Source organism: Ambystoma mexicanum, chromosome 6q (assembly GCF_040938575.1).
Source record: "Ambystoma mexicanum isolate Mex_15411 chromosome 6q, UKY_AmexF1_1, whole genome shotgun sequence".
Classification (NCBI taxonomy): Eukaryota; Metazoa; Chordata; class Amphibia; order Caudata; family Ambystomatidae; genus Ambystoma; species Ambystoma mexicanum.
Window position 1 is genome coordinate 30949361 of NC_090937.1, and position 15694 is coordinate 30965054.

At 48.1% G+C, this 15694-nt stretch overlaps 1 protein-coding gene across 5 annotated transcripts in view; it reads right to left on the reverse strand.

The window, feature by feature from the left end:
• WDFY3 (WD repeat and FYVE domain containing 3) overlaps positions 1–15694 on the reverse strand; it is a 2538776-nt gene that overhangs the window by 1097469 nt on the left and 1425613 nt on the right. For all 5 annotated transcript variants that reach the window (XM_069630405.1, XM_069630406.1, XM_069630403.1 and 2 more), the window contains one exon: positions 12950–13183. In XM_069630405.1, the coding sequence (XP_069486506.1) occupies positions 12950–13183 (234 nt within the window). The remainder of the gene's footprint in view (positions 1–12949; positions 13184–15694) is intronic.

Consider the following 15694-nt stretch of genomic DNA (forward strand, 5'->3'; position numbering starts at 1 on the left):
GCCCTCATTAGCTCCATCCCTGGAGGCCATCTTCAGATTTAAAGTGCACGTAATGTGACAGAAGGAACCAAGTAGAGAGGCATAGGAGGGAGGGTCACATGTGAATCTATGAAAGATACCCATGCTGGAGAACAGGAGTTCCAGGTAGGTAACTTGTTCTTTCTCCAGCATGGTATCCTTCATGGATTCACATGCTTATGAATAAGATTACACAGCAGTACATATACACAACCAGTGGGAGGTGGTATAGTTCAGCAGAAGCAATGAACTCACCACTGGAACACTCGCCTGAAGCAAATAGGTTGCGAAGTACCGCCTGCCTGACACAGGACTCCTCCCTGGAATCCTTGTCAACAGAGTAGAAGTTTGTGAAGATGTGGGTCGGCCTCCATGTAGCAGCCCTGTAGTAGAAGCTATGGTTGAATGTGCCCTTGGTCTACCTGGCTAACGGTCTGTTCGCCAGCGATGACAATGCAAAATGCAGTCAGATAGCTACCTGGAAATGGAAGCCTTGAACAGGGCGTTCCCTTATTTAACAGGACAAAATGTCACAAAGAGTTGTAAAGTTCTGCATAATGGTTTTGTACGTGCAACATAATACTTCAAAACACGGGCAATGTCCAGCGAATGCAATTCCCTCTCTGCCGGAAAGGTGGGAGAACCAACAAACCTGGGCAGAACCAATGGTTCGTTGAGATGAAACAATGATGAAACCTTCGGCATGAATGAAGGATGAGTGCACAGTACCAACTGAAGTGATGAAAAGTCAAATACGGCGTCTTGCAGGAGAGACCATGCAACTCTCCAACACGTCTGGTGGATGTAATGGCCACCAGAAAAGCAGTCTTCCATCAGAGAAACTTCAGAAGAGCCTGATGTAGAGGCTCAAAAGGCAGGCCAATTAACATGAGAGAATCACATTAACACACTCTGGGGCCGGTGCCTTTACTGGAGGGAATGCACAAAACAAACCCTTGAGAAAATCCTTCACTAGCCTATGAGACCAGAGGGAAGGTTTTCCAGCTGGGCAAGTATAGCGAGAGATCGCAGTGAGATGGATTTGAAAGGATGCCCAAGCCAGTCTTGCTTGCGCCAGTGATCAAATTATGTGATCCGCTTTGATTCGAAGAGGGTCGAGCCGGTGCAAACACCACCATAAAGTGAAAAGCTTCCTCTTGCAGCAGGAGGGGGTGGAGAGAGCTCTAGCTTTTGCAAGAATTTTTCTGCATTCTGAAGATCATGCGAAATGTCAAAATTCTAGGACTGCAGGAGCCAAGCCGTCAACTTCATGGACGCTGGGCCGCTGTGGAGAAAGGATCCTTCTTCTCTGGAAAGCAGATCTGGAGTACCAAATTTGGCAAGGCCAAGCTGGGGCCACCAGAATCGTCCTGCACCAACTCTGTTTGAGTGCATTGATCACACGAAGAAGTGGGAATCAGAGGGAATGGGTACACAAACCGGTGCTCCCAGGAAATGGAGAAAGCGTCCCCAAGGCTTCTTGCTTGAGGATACCTGCTGGCAAACTTGGAGTTGACCGCTGTGGCGCACAAGTCGATCTGTTGGTTCCCCCATTTGAGAAAAGATGAAGAACTTGATCATTATAGAGTTCCCATTCTTGGCATGAACGCAGTTCCCTGCTGAGGGAATCTGCAATGGTGTTTTAGGCGAAACAGAATGAGAAACATGCCCTTGGACAGTGCCACAGTGTCTGTGCTTCCTTGGACAGAATGGGAAAGCCCCCCCTACTTCCTGATGTGGAACATCGAGGTAGTGTGTGAAGATGCAAACCACTTTGCCCTTGGGTTGGGGTAGCAAAGACTGCAGGGCCCAGAACACAGCTCAGAGCTTCCGGGTGCCAAAGACCCCTGGCGTGGAATTTTTGAGTGTATGCTCCCCATCCTTCCAGGGAGGAATCTGCTGTTACGGTCGCCGGATGTGTCGGTGGGCAAAAAGGAGCACCTTCCATGAGGTGTTGGCGATGATTCCACCAATGCAAAGTTTGGAGAAATGCTCGGTTGAGCGTGATCCTGTCAGTCCAGGATCCCAACACCTGTGTCCACTTGGCGTCCAGGAACTCCTGGAGAGGCCTCATATGCAGTCTGCACTGAGGAACTAATGGGATACATGAGGACATCATACCCAGTAGGTACTTGAGAGAGCAAACGGTCAGCCAGAGAGAGGACAGCAGCAGAATCTTGTGGAGTATGGTCCTGACCCTCTCCTGCGAGGGGATAGCCAGGCACTATGGCGTGTCCAATTGTGAGCCCAGGAACAGAACATTCTAAGATGGTGACAAGGATGACTTTGGAAAGTTGATGGAGAATCCCAGCGAAGTCGGGCACTGGATGGTCTGCTTGGTGTGCAGCAGGGCTAACGGGCGAGACAGCGAGCAGATCAGCCAGTCGTCCAGGAAAGGATAAACCAATTCCTGTGTGGCGCAGATGGGCCGCTACTGTTGCCAGGCACTTGGTGAATATCCTTGGAGCAGACTTTAGCCTGAATGGCAGAGCTTTGAACTGGTAGTGCTGCCCCTGCACCATGAAGCGAAGGAAGTGCCCATGCTTCCAATAAATGGTAATGTGGAAGTATGCATCCCCCAAATTCAGGGACAAAAGAAAATCTCCTGGCTTCAGTGGTGCTAGCAGGTGCTGAAGTGTGACCATGCAGAACTTCTCCGATTTAAGGAACTTGTTGAGTTCCCCGAGGTCTAGGGTCAGTTTCCACCCAGCTGACTTTCTCACCAGGAAGTACCTGGAGTACACTCTGGAACCTCCTGAGGTGTGATGAAACAGCTTCTATGGCTCCCTGTTGTAGTAGGGACTGAACATTTTGTATGAGGGGCAGATTTTGCTCCAGTCTTCGTACTGGCAGAACGGAGGGGCACTTGTCTTGAAAATCCAGCGTGTGACCCTGACGGACGATGTTGAGCAACCATTTCTCAGTGGTGATGTTGTACCATGGTTTGACAAACTGTGAAAGCTGGCCTCCTACTGTTGTGCTGAAGTGGGGGCTCGGGACACTGTGCTGCTCAGGCCTGCTTTGGGGTTTGCGTGCAAGTATAAGGACCACGTCATCATTGCATACCTCTATGTAAGCCTCCTGCGAGCTGGCGCGTGAATGTTGACGACCGGCAGGACGATAATCTCTAGAGGGCCTGGAGAATCTGCTCTTACTGGACCAAAAGGACAGCCTTCTCTGTTGCAGGGTACCCAGGGAAAGAGCAGTGTCTGTGTCCATCTTGATGGCTAAAGGCATCTCGTAGACCTTCTTACCACGAGGTCTACCCCATCAAAGGGCATGTCTATTACCTTAGACTGGACATTAGTGCAAACGTTTGTGGCTTTCAACCACTCCTGGGGCCTCAGGACCGCTTGTTACCCATCTGGCAGGAACCTGTATCTGCAATGTCCAGAGCCACAGTGATGGCTTGATCTGATGTCACCTCTCCTTCGTGTAGCAAAGCCAGAGCCTCCTGTCGCTGATCGTCAGGCAGGAAGTCTAAGATCGGCCCCATCTTGTACCATAATTCCCTGTCGTACCTGGAGAGGATAGCTAAGGAATTGGCTGCCTTAATGGTGGTTTCGGCTGTGGTGATTACACACTTTAAGGCATCAAGCTGCTTGCCGCCCTGGTGTGTGGACACCATGCAAGGGGAGGACAGGTTTGCCAACCTTTTTCTTGCTGCCGTGGACACCGGGGAGTAGGGACCCGGCTAAATGCGGAGAGACTTGGGAGCAGAGTCCGTGATATATTTCTTGTCCAGTCGGTTCTTCTTTCGCAGTGCTGAGGAAGGGTTCCTCATAACCAGTAGACCATCCTCCCAGATGTTGTCAAGCATTGGGATGGCTACCACCGATTTCCTTGAGGCTTCCCGCCTTTGAAATAGGAAACCTTCCTTATTCTGCACCTCAGGAACAAGGTCAAAAAGCTACACTGCTTGTGTCAGCAGAGCATGAAAAGAGCCTATAACGCCCAGAGGCAATCTCTTGAAGGCATGTCTGGGGGCTCTTCATCAGCTGGGTCCAAGTCTTCATACTCGTCAGTAGCAATATGCGTGTCCGGAGATGCATCTGTGTCTAGACCAGAATCTGTGTCTGTGCGGGTAGCTACAGAGCCAGCCAACAACTGAGAAGATGGAGCCGGTCTCAGAGGGCGGGGTGGTGGAGCCACTGGTGGCGCCAATGCCTCACATGAGTGTCTGCTACTGGGAGCACCTTGAGGGGTTGAAGGTGGCATCCTCTGCTGTAGTTCATTGACTAAAGTCTGCAAAGTAAGGAGAATGTCTAGCCGATGGAACAGTAGGCACAGCCACTGGTGGAACTGTAGGCCCAGCTACTGGTAGAACAGGTGGAGCAGGTGCAAGGACTGGTTTGTGAGGAGCTGGCAGAATTGGATCTGGTTCGTCCTGTATTTTTCCTGCACCGAGAATAAAGCCTCCAGAGTCCCTTCATCTCTGGAGAAAACATCTTTTTGTAATAGTTGAGCAGGTGGTGCTGCTTCAGTTGGCCTAGGTACAAGGGTGAAGAGAGGTTTGGTCTTAGTAGGTCGTGGCAGAAAGGGGAGTGCTGGAGGCATCTCTTGGTCCACATTTGTGCTCCTTGGGAACGTAGCGAGCACTGGTGCTTGTCGAGTAGACTACGTTGTCGTAGTCGCTAAAGGTGCTAATGTTGGCCTTGGAAGCAGAGCAATTCTGGCGCTCGTGGTCGTAATCATCAATGACGTAGGCAACAAAGCGATTGTTGACCGAGCAGCCGTCGACGAGGAGGCTGAATTCACCTTATGGACCATCGTCCTGGACGAAGTAAATGGTGTCGACAGTCGATGATAATTAACAAGGGGGGTCCTCGGAGTCTCTCTGCCAGACATTAGTCCTGGTTGCGAGAGACTTACCCAGATTCTTTAGCTCACTATCTTTCACAGAGAAGAAATATCCCAAACATATCAGTCTTTGTCCTGCCCTGGGGCAGTCCAGCACCGAAATGCTAGGCAATTCTCCTCTGAACAAGAGTACCAACAGCATCCCCAGACACGTGTTTCGGTCTGGTTGGACCTCATCAGTAGGGAGGAGCTGTGCCTCTCTAAGAATAGTGAGCAAGGGGTCCACGTCTGGATTCCCCTAGTAACTTGGTAAATTCTGGCGCTCGTGGTCGTAATCATCAATGACTTAGGCAACGAAGCGATTGTTGACCGAGCAGCCGTCGACGAGGAGGCTGAATTCACCTTATGGACCATCGTCCTGGACGAAGTAAATGGTGTCGACAGTAGATGAGCCACAGAAAATCATAGTGTGTGGCTGGTCGACTGGGTCGCTGATGTCGCAGTGGCAGTCAATAGGTGTCTCTTCTCTGAAGAGTGGGAGGCATGCTTCGTAGACGTGGGCATAGACGACGCGGCTGTAGACTGACAACATGGATGTGGTCGGCGGGAGGGTAATGGAAGTATGCAATGCATGACCCTGTTTAGGTTCCTTCCCCAGGCAAGTGTCCTCATGGGACCTCAACTTCTTTTTAGAGGGCATCCGTTCTGCGGGTCTGCCATCCTTAACAGAGGCATCACTTCAGACCAAGGCCAAGTCAGATGCCATGGCACCCTCTTCCAGCCAAGCCACCCACATTCTGTGATGATCCTTACAGGTTTTCACAGAGAAGGACTGGAAAATAGATTAGATGTCCACATCGTGGTCCAGGTGCAGGCAATATATGCATTTTTTCGTGTCTATCTTCGACAACAATGTTCTTGAGGTGACACTTAAAGCAGGACCTGAAGAGGCTTTTCTTGCTGACGTCTGCCATGGTAGCGTGGAGAAGGCCTGAAAGTTGAGAAGGCGGCCTCACAGGACGAGAAGATCTTCGGATGTTTACCGCCATTGGGAAACCGCTACTGGCAGTCGCAACAGTGACCAATGATGAAAAAAAAAGGAAAAACCTCTTCCCGAAAACATGAAATACCGAGATTGTCGAGGAGCAAAACACAAGTACTCCCAACACGTAAACGTGCAGTAAAAATCTGAAGCTGGCCACTAGCGATGGAGGTAAGGGGGACCAGTGTCATTGGCTGGGGCAGTATGACGCAAAGCGACAGCAATGGTCTATACAAGTCCAGGCAGTTTTAAAAAGTAAAGCAAAACTGCTTTATTGTTACCAAGGATTCCCAGCCCGACGACTGGGAGTATTCATAAGCATGTGAATCTATGAAAGATCCCATGCTGAAGAAATAGCTTTGTAAACTCACCCCCTTACTCCGATTTCTTCAGCAAGCACTTCAGGGGTTCCTGCATCTGCTGGACCCCTTTACCTCTTTGCTGTATGTGGGCGATGGAAGTCCAGGGGCTGGAGGTAAAGGTGGTAACTTCAGCTTCAGGATTTGGTCTGGCTAGGTTCCAGGCAAGGGGGATAAAGATATGAGAAAACTGGATGCCTGGGCACCCGTGGCACAATAGAATGAAGACATCTGTGGAACAAGCAACCTCGGGAGACCACCAGGACACAAAGACTGGTTGCACTGGGAGTCACCACGGTCAGGCGGCGGCAGACGATCCCTTATGGTACGAACAAAGGAACAGGCCCTGCACGCCTTCTCTTCTGACAGGAAGGTTGAAATTACAGGAGCAGGCATCTTGTTACACAAGTTAATGATCCACAAAGTTACAAGAATGCACTTGGAACAGTGACAGATGCAGCAAGGTTGCCCAAGAGAGAGCTGGTCAGTCCACCAGGTGGTCCAGGGACAAATTGATCCTCAAGCAGTGGTCGGGACAAGTTGTTCCCACTATTCCAGCGGTCCAAGCAGTGACGAGGGCCTTCTGGAGATCAGGAGAGATGAGGATGGATTGACTAGGATTTGGCTGGAGGCAATGCTTGTCAGCTTCAACCCTCATCCTTGGGTCTTCAGTGGGCTGCATTTCTTTATATGAGACTTGGCTACAATGCTGATCAGTTGAATGACTGCAGGAGGAGCCCTTTAATCCAGGGTTTGGACTAGATTCGCCCCCTGGTCTACTCAGCTTACCCTACACGTGGGACAAGCAGCGCTGCAGACGCTCAGGGCTTGATCTCCAATCTTCACTCTAATCTCCCTTCTGTCCTCATTCTCCTTGATCTATCCTCTGCATTTGACACGGTCAACCATGGCATCCTGCTCAATCGTCTCTGGGACAACCTTGATATTACTGATCAGGCCCTGGCCTGGTTGACCTCCTTTCTCACTGACCGACGCTCTCAGGTCCAACTGGTGTCTTTCCTCTCTTCTATCTCTCACTCTACTTGTGGTGTTCCCCAGGGGTCTAACCTCTCTTCCTGGCTATTCAACCACTACCTGGCACCTCTTGCCCACTGGATCGCTACTTTCTGCTCCAATTTGTAATGTTATGTGGATGACACTCCGCTCTCTTTCAGGCTCCCCTCAGCCACTGCTGCTTCTTCTCTCATACCAGACTGTCTGGCCGCAATTCAGGAATGATGTGCTGCCAATAATCTCTGCCTTAATGCCAGTAAGACTGAGATCCTTCTCATTTGGACACACGCTCCCTCCTTTCCTCTCTTGGCTGCCCACTCTGGGCCCTCTTCCTGCTCCTAAGAACCTTGGTGTCCTCTTCGACTCCACCCTCTCCTTCTCTCCTCACATCTCGGACGTCTCTTAGGAAGTCAGCTGCACCTCCTCAGAGGTATTCTTCCTTTTCTCATTTCCCCCAGAAGCTCACTGTCTCCAGAGCTCTGGTCCTCTCTAGGCTGGACTATTGTAAGAGCCTCTTTCTAAATCTTCCGGCCTCTACTCTTCAACATTTACAGCTTACGCAGAACAGGACTGCGAAACGTGTCCTTGGCCCCAAGACCAGAGATCGTATCTCTCCAGCTCTGAAATCTCTTCAGTGGCTCCCTGTGATATGATATGATAGGTTATTTATAACGCGCTTAATACCCAGACCCGCGGATCGAACCTGTGTTGCTCTGTGTCCTCTTGCTTTTGCGGCGAGCATGCTGCCGATGAGCTATCCTCCCAAGACCGCTGAGCTATCCTCCCGAGACCTCCCAGGGTTGCGAGGATCAACTTCAAGACCCACTGCACTGTCCACAAGGCTTTCTGGGGCCTGGGACCGCTCAACCTCCAACTTTCTCTTCCAAAACATCTTCCTTCTCGAGCTCTCTGCTCAACCACCTCCAATTCTCTGAGATTCAGACGCTTCTCCAAGCAGAGAGTTGAGGGCAGATCTATCTATTCGGCTGTGGCCTCCCTGCCTCTCTCAAACTTGAGCAGAAACACCTGCGGTTCAATATGCAACTCAAGACCTTCCTTTTTGATTCCGCTTTCTGTCTTCCTCTCCCCTGCTGATGCACCGGACTGCTCCGCGCACTGGTCACCTTCTGAACTCTGGACCAGGCTCCTGCATGTCCAGTTGCCTAGCACTGCCTCCGGGCTACCCAGCACTTAAGGGTCTTAATCTGCAACCCAACAGTCCCTTCTCTCTGCACTTATGAGCCACCCGCTGGCTACAATTGTGAGTTAACTGCACTTCCTCCTTCACCTCCCCCTGGCACTTTTCCCCTTTCCACTTCCCTGCACTTGCACGATCTGATTAATAAAAAGCCTAGTAGGATCGTTATATTGTCCTCCCTTGTTTCCCCTCCCTTGTCTTGTGGTGCCTAGAAACACTTCAGGCTCGTTACAAATGCCACATCATATCATAATGGTAATGATCTGCGCAATTCAATCTGGCAGGGGCTGTCCAACCATGGACAGCTTCTGGACAACATATATACCCAGCAACAGACACATTGTGGCTCGAATGTGGACTGGGTCGAGACAGACCCAGCCCCTACATCCGGACATACACATTCTGTCACTTTGCCCAGGAAAAGGCTTTCCACATATGGCAATTCTAGAACAGAAAGGCAGCCAAGGACGAAAACGGCCAAATGACAAGTGAAAATCTTGTGGCATGGCCATTTTAGAGTATATGGTAGCCTAATTTGCATTATACAGTAAAATGCAAAAGTGCACAAGTAAAAAATCAAAAACAGGGTAAAAAAATATTCGATGCCACCAGCCCATCCTGGACACATTGCATTTGTAACCACAAAGGTTAAAAAGAAAAGTTATAAGCGTACAAGTATCCTAACCACACTTCACTTTATAGTGATGCGTGCAGCTATAAAAAGAATTCCACAAAGAGAGACAGGACTTACCAGTACTGATAGTCATAAGAACTGATCAGTATCCCCATAAAAAGGGAGCAAAAAGCAAGGAAAGTAAAGCTGGGGGCTTGACTTACTTCCAAAAAGTCAGGTCAGGAAGCAGACAATAGCAAAAAATAGGAGACCCCCCATAGAGGGCGCTAGGAGGAAAGCAGCAAAAGAACAAGTTACTTACCCCTGGTAACGTTCTTTCGATTGGATGTTACTCCCACGTATTCCTTATCATTGATATTTCCCAATATCCAGCTTGCTGCTTCGGAAAAAAATGTTCCCAGTAGAGGGCGCTGTGGGTCGATGCCTGTCAAGTCTATGGGCCTCATTACAAGTGAGGCGGTAAGGGTGCCGGTGCCGTTAACCCTGTAGCGCCTCATTACAAGGGTCCCTCGCGGGACCCACTTTGGACATCTGGTAATGGATCTTTGTGGCCTACCTCTCTCCAGCTTCCCTCTGCTCTCCCTCAAGGCCTTGGCGTCATGGACATGCACTCGTCGCACGGACGCTCCGCCGCAAGGCACCACAAACAGACCCTGTGTGGATCTGTCAGACATCTTTGCTCCAGAGTCTCTTCATTTTTTAAAACCGGACCGGGGCGTCGATGGAGCCGATGATAAAGCCATATTTGTTGTAGTTTAGCAGAGATTTTGACCAAAAATCAAAGGATTTTGAAGTTCTCACAGAACCGAGCGTTGCATTCCGGAAGCTGTGAAGCGCAGAAAAAAAGGAACTGAGCAACGGACGCTGCGCGCACTATTTATACCTGCAATGACATTGACATCGGCACAGAGGCCTCCGAGGGACAGCGACTCGACAGGCATCGACGCACAGCGCCCTCTACTGGGAAAGATTTTTTTTCCGAAGCAGCTGGATATTGGGAAATATCAAAGATAAGGAATACGTGGGAGGACACAATCCATTCGAAATAATCTTTCCCAACACCTACTATTCTATATTAATGATTATGATAAATACCCTATTCATGTATTGTGGATGCATGGAGAGTAGCAACAGAAGAACTACTCAGTATAACCCAGTTCCTCGAATTCTCCACCACCAATTCAGTGTCTGAGGAGATGGCACACATTCAAATTGGGCCCAATGCATATCAACCTCCAACTGAACTCCAATGAATTTAATAAAAGTGCAGGTACATTAAAGTGTGGAAAGTACCCACTCCAGAAATGCCCAGTAGCTTCAAACCTAAATATAAGACCAACTATTGCTTGGACTCAGGCCATTGCTCCTTCGCCCATTAAAAAGACATACAATTGTTCACTGCTTGTTCTTTGGAGAGACGGTTGGGGTGGCAAAGGAGGCCAAGCACTGCTACTCGTGCCGTGATGGTGGGTCCAGAGGCAGAGCAGGGAGGATCATCTCATCAACATCACCATGCCGCAAGGGAGGAATTAATCTCATAAGAGTGCTCTGACAAGTCTAGATTGCCTCACATAGTTCACCTGGAGGGTACTAGCTTCCATCCAAAAACACTCAGATATCTCTCCCTGCGGTCCACTTACAACATTGGGATCTGGAAACTAAGACTAGGAAGGATTCCTTGAAAACAGTGTGTAGAAGAATGCAGAGAGGGCGCCTTCCTACGTGCTGTGCAGTCATCCTGGGACGGCATGAGGGCAGGACATCTAACTCCAGCGGTCTCATCTCTCTGCAGAAAACAAATGTGGGCCAAGCTTTTACTGGCCAACATCGTAGAGATGCAAGAGAATAAGAGGGGGCCTAGAACAAGTGCAACCAGTCAATCAAAGTACAGATATCTTGAATTAGCACACATGAAACCAGATTATTCAGAAAAGGCTTTCTGACAGAGCAGACATGGCGAGAGTTGAAAGTCAGCAGTGGGGAGAAGAGAGGGAAGAGGGGTAGAGAGAAGTGGAGTTTGGAAGAGGAGAAAGGAGTAGAGGTTGAACATCAGGAGTTCAGAGTGAGGGAATAGGAGGAGAGTAACATGAGAGGAGCAGGGTAAGTACAGAGGTGTCTGGCAGCAGAGATGTGGGGGAGGGTGGAAGAGAGAGACAGCATAGAGGAGAGGATGGATACTATCAAAAAGGAGGTGATTTTAAGTAAGGGCATATCCGGCACAAAGTGTTGTAAAGCGGTAGTGGACGGAGGGGGGAACCCTGACACCAACAAGGGGGTAAAGGAACAAGTATGTGGCTAAGTGTTAAGGTGACGCAGGAGAATGGGGAGGCGGGGAGGGGATAAGAGAAGATCCCACAGGGATCGGCATGTTGCGAGATGTTGAGAGGAGAAAGAGTGGGCTGGTGGGTGGGAGAGCCTAGATCCTGAGAGATCTGAGGTGGAACAAGGTGGCCGCCCATCAAATTAAAGATCATTTTTTTTGTTTTGAAAAACTGTCACAGATTTAATATCCAGCAGGCAGCTAACACCATTTAGCCAAGGACCTAGGAGGAGGTCTCCTTACCAAAACCAAGTCACAAAAGACCCAGCCAAAGAAACAGGAAGTTCCTTGTGCTTTTGTGCTAACTTGGGAATCGTTGGGGGACTTTTTGTTTTTTTTAACCGGTTTGGACCTTTTTCTACATTTACATGAGACTGACATGGGCAGCCACCCAGGAGATGAACTGAGAAACAGAGACAATCTGAGTTCACAGCTGTCCTGACCAACACAACACTTATTTTGGCCCCCAAGTGCTTAGTTTGTTGCCGTCACCCACATCCTTGTGTTAACCTGATAAAGTTGTATTGAGAAAGATTTTAGCTCGACCTATTCTTGATCGACACTCACTTTGACATTGGGCAGGATTCAAAAATACTTTCAGGCTACACTGTAGGCTTGGTCTAGGCTGCTGAAGAATTTAGCCAGGGGTATACCTAGCAGGGGTGAGATTTTTAACATAATAGTAAATTGTTGTAATAAGAGATGTTGATGAATTTAAAAACGTCATGCAGTAAGGATTTTGAGCTATGAATCTTTTTTATTTGAATATGTGTATATGTAATTGTGAAATGTTGATTAAACCACAGCACAATCGTACTAATAAAAAAAATCTATACATTGCTCCATATTTAACTCTTTTTGGATAATAATTATGTTTGTAAAAATGGTACACCATCACACCTCAATTGATTGGTGGGCAGCATGAGTATCACAAATGAAATGTGCAGGAGAAATTGGATGAGAGATATCTTTAAATGAGCTTGCTGGAGCGACTACAAAAACATGCACCAGACACTGGTCTGCAATTTGACAACAAGAATCAATGTTAAAACATGAAATGGGCAGGCCGCCGCAGCATACAACTGAAACCTTTAATAAGCCTTTTGTTTGGAGCAAGATAGTAACTAGCATTGAGAAATAGTAAGTGTGACACTAATCGAGCATTTTAAGTTTCTGCTACTCACTTTTCTTAATTGAGCAACGCAAAACAACAACTTTGGGTGCCTGATGATTAAACAACATTAATAACGGATGCCTTGAAGATTTAACACAGAAATGACCAGTAAGAATGGTTTCTGAAAGACCGGTGTAATGTAATTTAGGAATGTTAATAGAACTTTTAAGAACATATTTCATCGCTTTAGATTTGTGTACATTTTCAATTGTGTCCCCACAAGTACATTTTCCTGTCACTAAATATACTGCTGATATATACAGGCCAAGTAGTTTTGATGAAAGACGAACAACAGCTCTTGCTTAAGTAAACCAAAGATAGTGCTTTTTCAGTTCACAAAACCGACATAGACCAAGTGCCACGAAAGCAGCAAACATGACCCCGGATTACCTCCAGAAGAATGTCGATGACAGGAGTCTGCTTGCTGGCGGGGGTGAGGCAGAGATTGTCAATAATCAGGACCCGCATGAAGTCGAAAACAAACTTTTTGGCAGGATGGTTGGTCAGGTATGTCTTGGAGCCAACATTGCAATATTCAGACTGACTCCTGTTCATGCCAGAGTCTGAGGAAAATGCCCTGAACTCTTCGGCTGGGGAGCTAACCTCATCATCAAGGTCTGTGACCTAAGCAATAGGAAAACACAAATCATTGAGCATGTGCCCCATAAGAGCCAAGAAAATGAGTTATTGAAAGGATTATTTTACAGCTGATGCAGTGTGAAAATCATACTGTATTACTTTCTAAACATATAATCTTATTAAAAAAACAATTATCCCATCACTTCCCATTATAAATTCCACATACAGTACATATCAGACTTTCCTTTTCACAAATGCGTCACAGCGTATTAAATTAGACCCATTTGTATGGGTTTATATGCCGTGGATTCATTGAAGATAAAGGGGTTTTGGGGGTGGGAAGGGTAGAGGTGGGTATGGCTTGGGGAAGAACCCAGTTATATATATAAAAATAACGAAGCCACCAAGTAATTGCTTTGAAGTGGCATACAACACTTCGATTAAATAACATACAACCCTATTTGTTCTAGCCTGTCTCTCAACTTCCAATCAAGACATGATGACAAACGCAAGCAAAAATAAATGGTGCCATCATTGTTTCAGACTGCCTTTTTCAAACAACTATTATTATTATCCGATCGCCAAGCTAGTTCTACTTGGATGTTCACCAAGCTAATCAAGTCGTTCAGCTAGTTAAGTAGTCAGTAATTTGAATGCTTTCCAGCAAGATGGGACAAATGGGTTTGCCTAGTAAGAGCCATCAGTGACATTGACCTCCGAGAGATCGAGGCCAGCAAGTATAATGTGCTCATACCGATTACTCAAATGTGACTGCAGGCTATTAAAAAAGAAAAGAAAAAAAAATAAGTGGGACTGCTGGCACTCAGTGTCTTGTAAATAATCTAGAGATGTAATGAAGACAGATGATGGAGGAGACACCAAGTTAACAAAAGATTTTGAAAGAATATCCAGGCAAACAGATTTATATGATATGGCATTTATAATGCACTTCTAGCCAGGTGTTTCTAGGCACAACAAGACAAAGAGGAGGAAACAAAGGGAGGACAAAATAAAAATCTTACTAGGCTTTGTGCCCTTCAGATCACACAAGAGCAGGGGAGGGGGGAGGGGAGAAGTGCCAGACAAAGGAGAAAAACAAGAGTGCAGCCAACAGGAGGCAAGTGCGGGTACTTATAAGTGCAGCCAACGGGTGGCGGATAAGTGCAAGAGAGGGGACTGTAGGGTTACAGATACAGACAAGTGCAGGGGAGCCAAAAGGCAGTGCAGGATTGCAGCTGGACAGGCAGGCATCTGGGCCAGAATTCAGAGTGTGACCAGGTGACCAGTGCATGGACCAGGCAGGTGATCAGCAAGGGAGAGAGAAGGCAGTAGCAAAGAGAAAGGTCTTGAGTTCCTTCCAGAACCGGAGATGGTTCTGCTCAAGTTTCAGAGAGGCAGGGAGGCTTTTCCAGAGGGAGGCCCCAGCTGAAGGAAGAGATCTGCCCCTAGCTCTTTGTTTGGAAAAGCGACTGACCCTCAGAGATTTGGAGGTGGAAGAGTGGAGAGCTTGAGAAGGCAGATATTTAGGAAGAGAGAGTTGGAGGTAGTGTGGTCCCATGCCCCAGAAAGCATTGTGGACAATGCAGAGGGTCTTGAACTTCAGAGCTGGAGAGATACAATCCCTGGGCTTGAGGTCAAGGACAAGTCTTGCAGTCCTGTTCTGGAGGAGTTGTAGAGGATGGAGAGTAGAGGCAAAAAGATTTACAAAGAGGCTGTTGCAGTAGTTCAGCCTAGAGAGGTCCAGAGTTCTGGAGACAATGAGCTTCTGAGGGAAAGGGAGGATGGGAAGAATATCTCAGAGGAGGTGCAGCTGGTAGTTTGACTTCTTAAAGACGTCAGAGATGTGAGGAGAGAAGGAGAGTGTTGAGTGGAAGATGACCCTGAGGTTCTTAGTCTCACAAGTAGGAGCAGGGAGAGGGCCCAGGGTGGGCGGCCAGAGAGTGAGAGGAAAGGAGGGAGCTGGTGTTTCAGTGAGGAGGATCTCAGTATTACTGGCATTGAGGTAGAGATCATTGGCGGCACACCACTCCTGAATTGAGGATAGACAGTCAGAAATGAGAGAAGGAGTAGAGGCGGCTGAGGGGAGCCTGAAGGAGAGCTGGGTGTCATCCGCATAACTGTTACGGCTCGACGTCCCATACGGTCCTTTCTGCGCCATAGGAAGAGGATTCACACTTTATCTCGCTCCGGGAGACACCTTGCCATCCTTTCCATGGCTGACTCTGAATTCTCCAGTGTGGAATCTGCCAATACCAAGATGGCAGCCGCGTAGCAGACGCTTCAGAGGGAGGAGCATATCCATTACAAAGAAATACTGGAACAGACGCCGGCTCTACGCGTTGCAACTTTGTTGCTGTTACACACTAGTTTGCTGCATGCTCTACCTTCTCCTTGAACGCTGTAATTCCTCTGAGCTCTTCCTCCTTGATTCTCCTGTTGCTGCCTTTCCCCACCCTTCCTCTGTTTTACCCGCAGCTGCTCTGCCTTGGGGGCCTTCATTGCAACTCCTCTTGCTTTCCTTGGATCTAGTATTCAGTCCTTGTTTCTGCTTGGAGT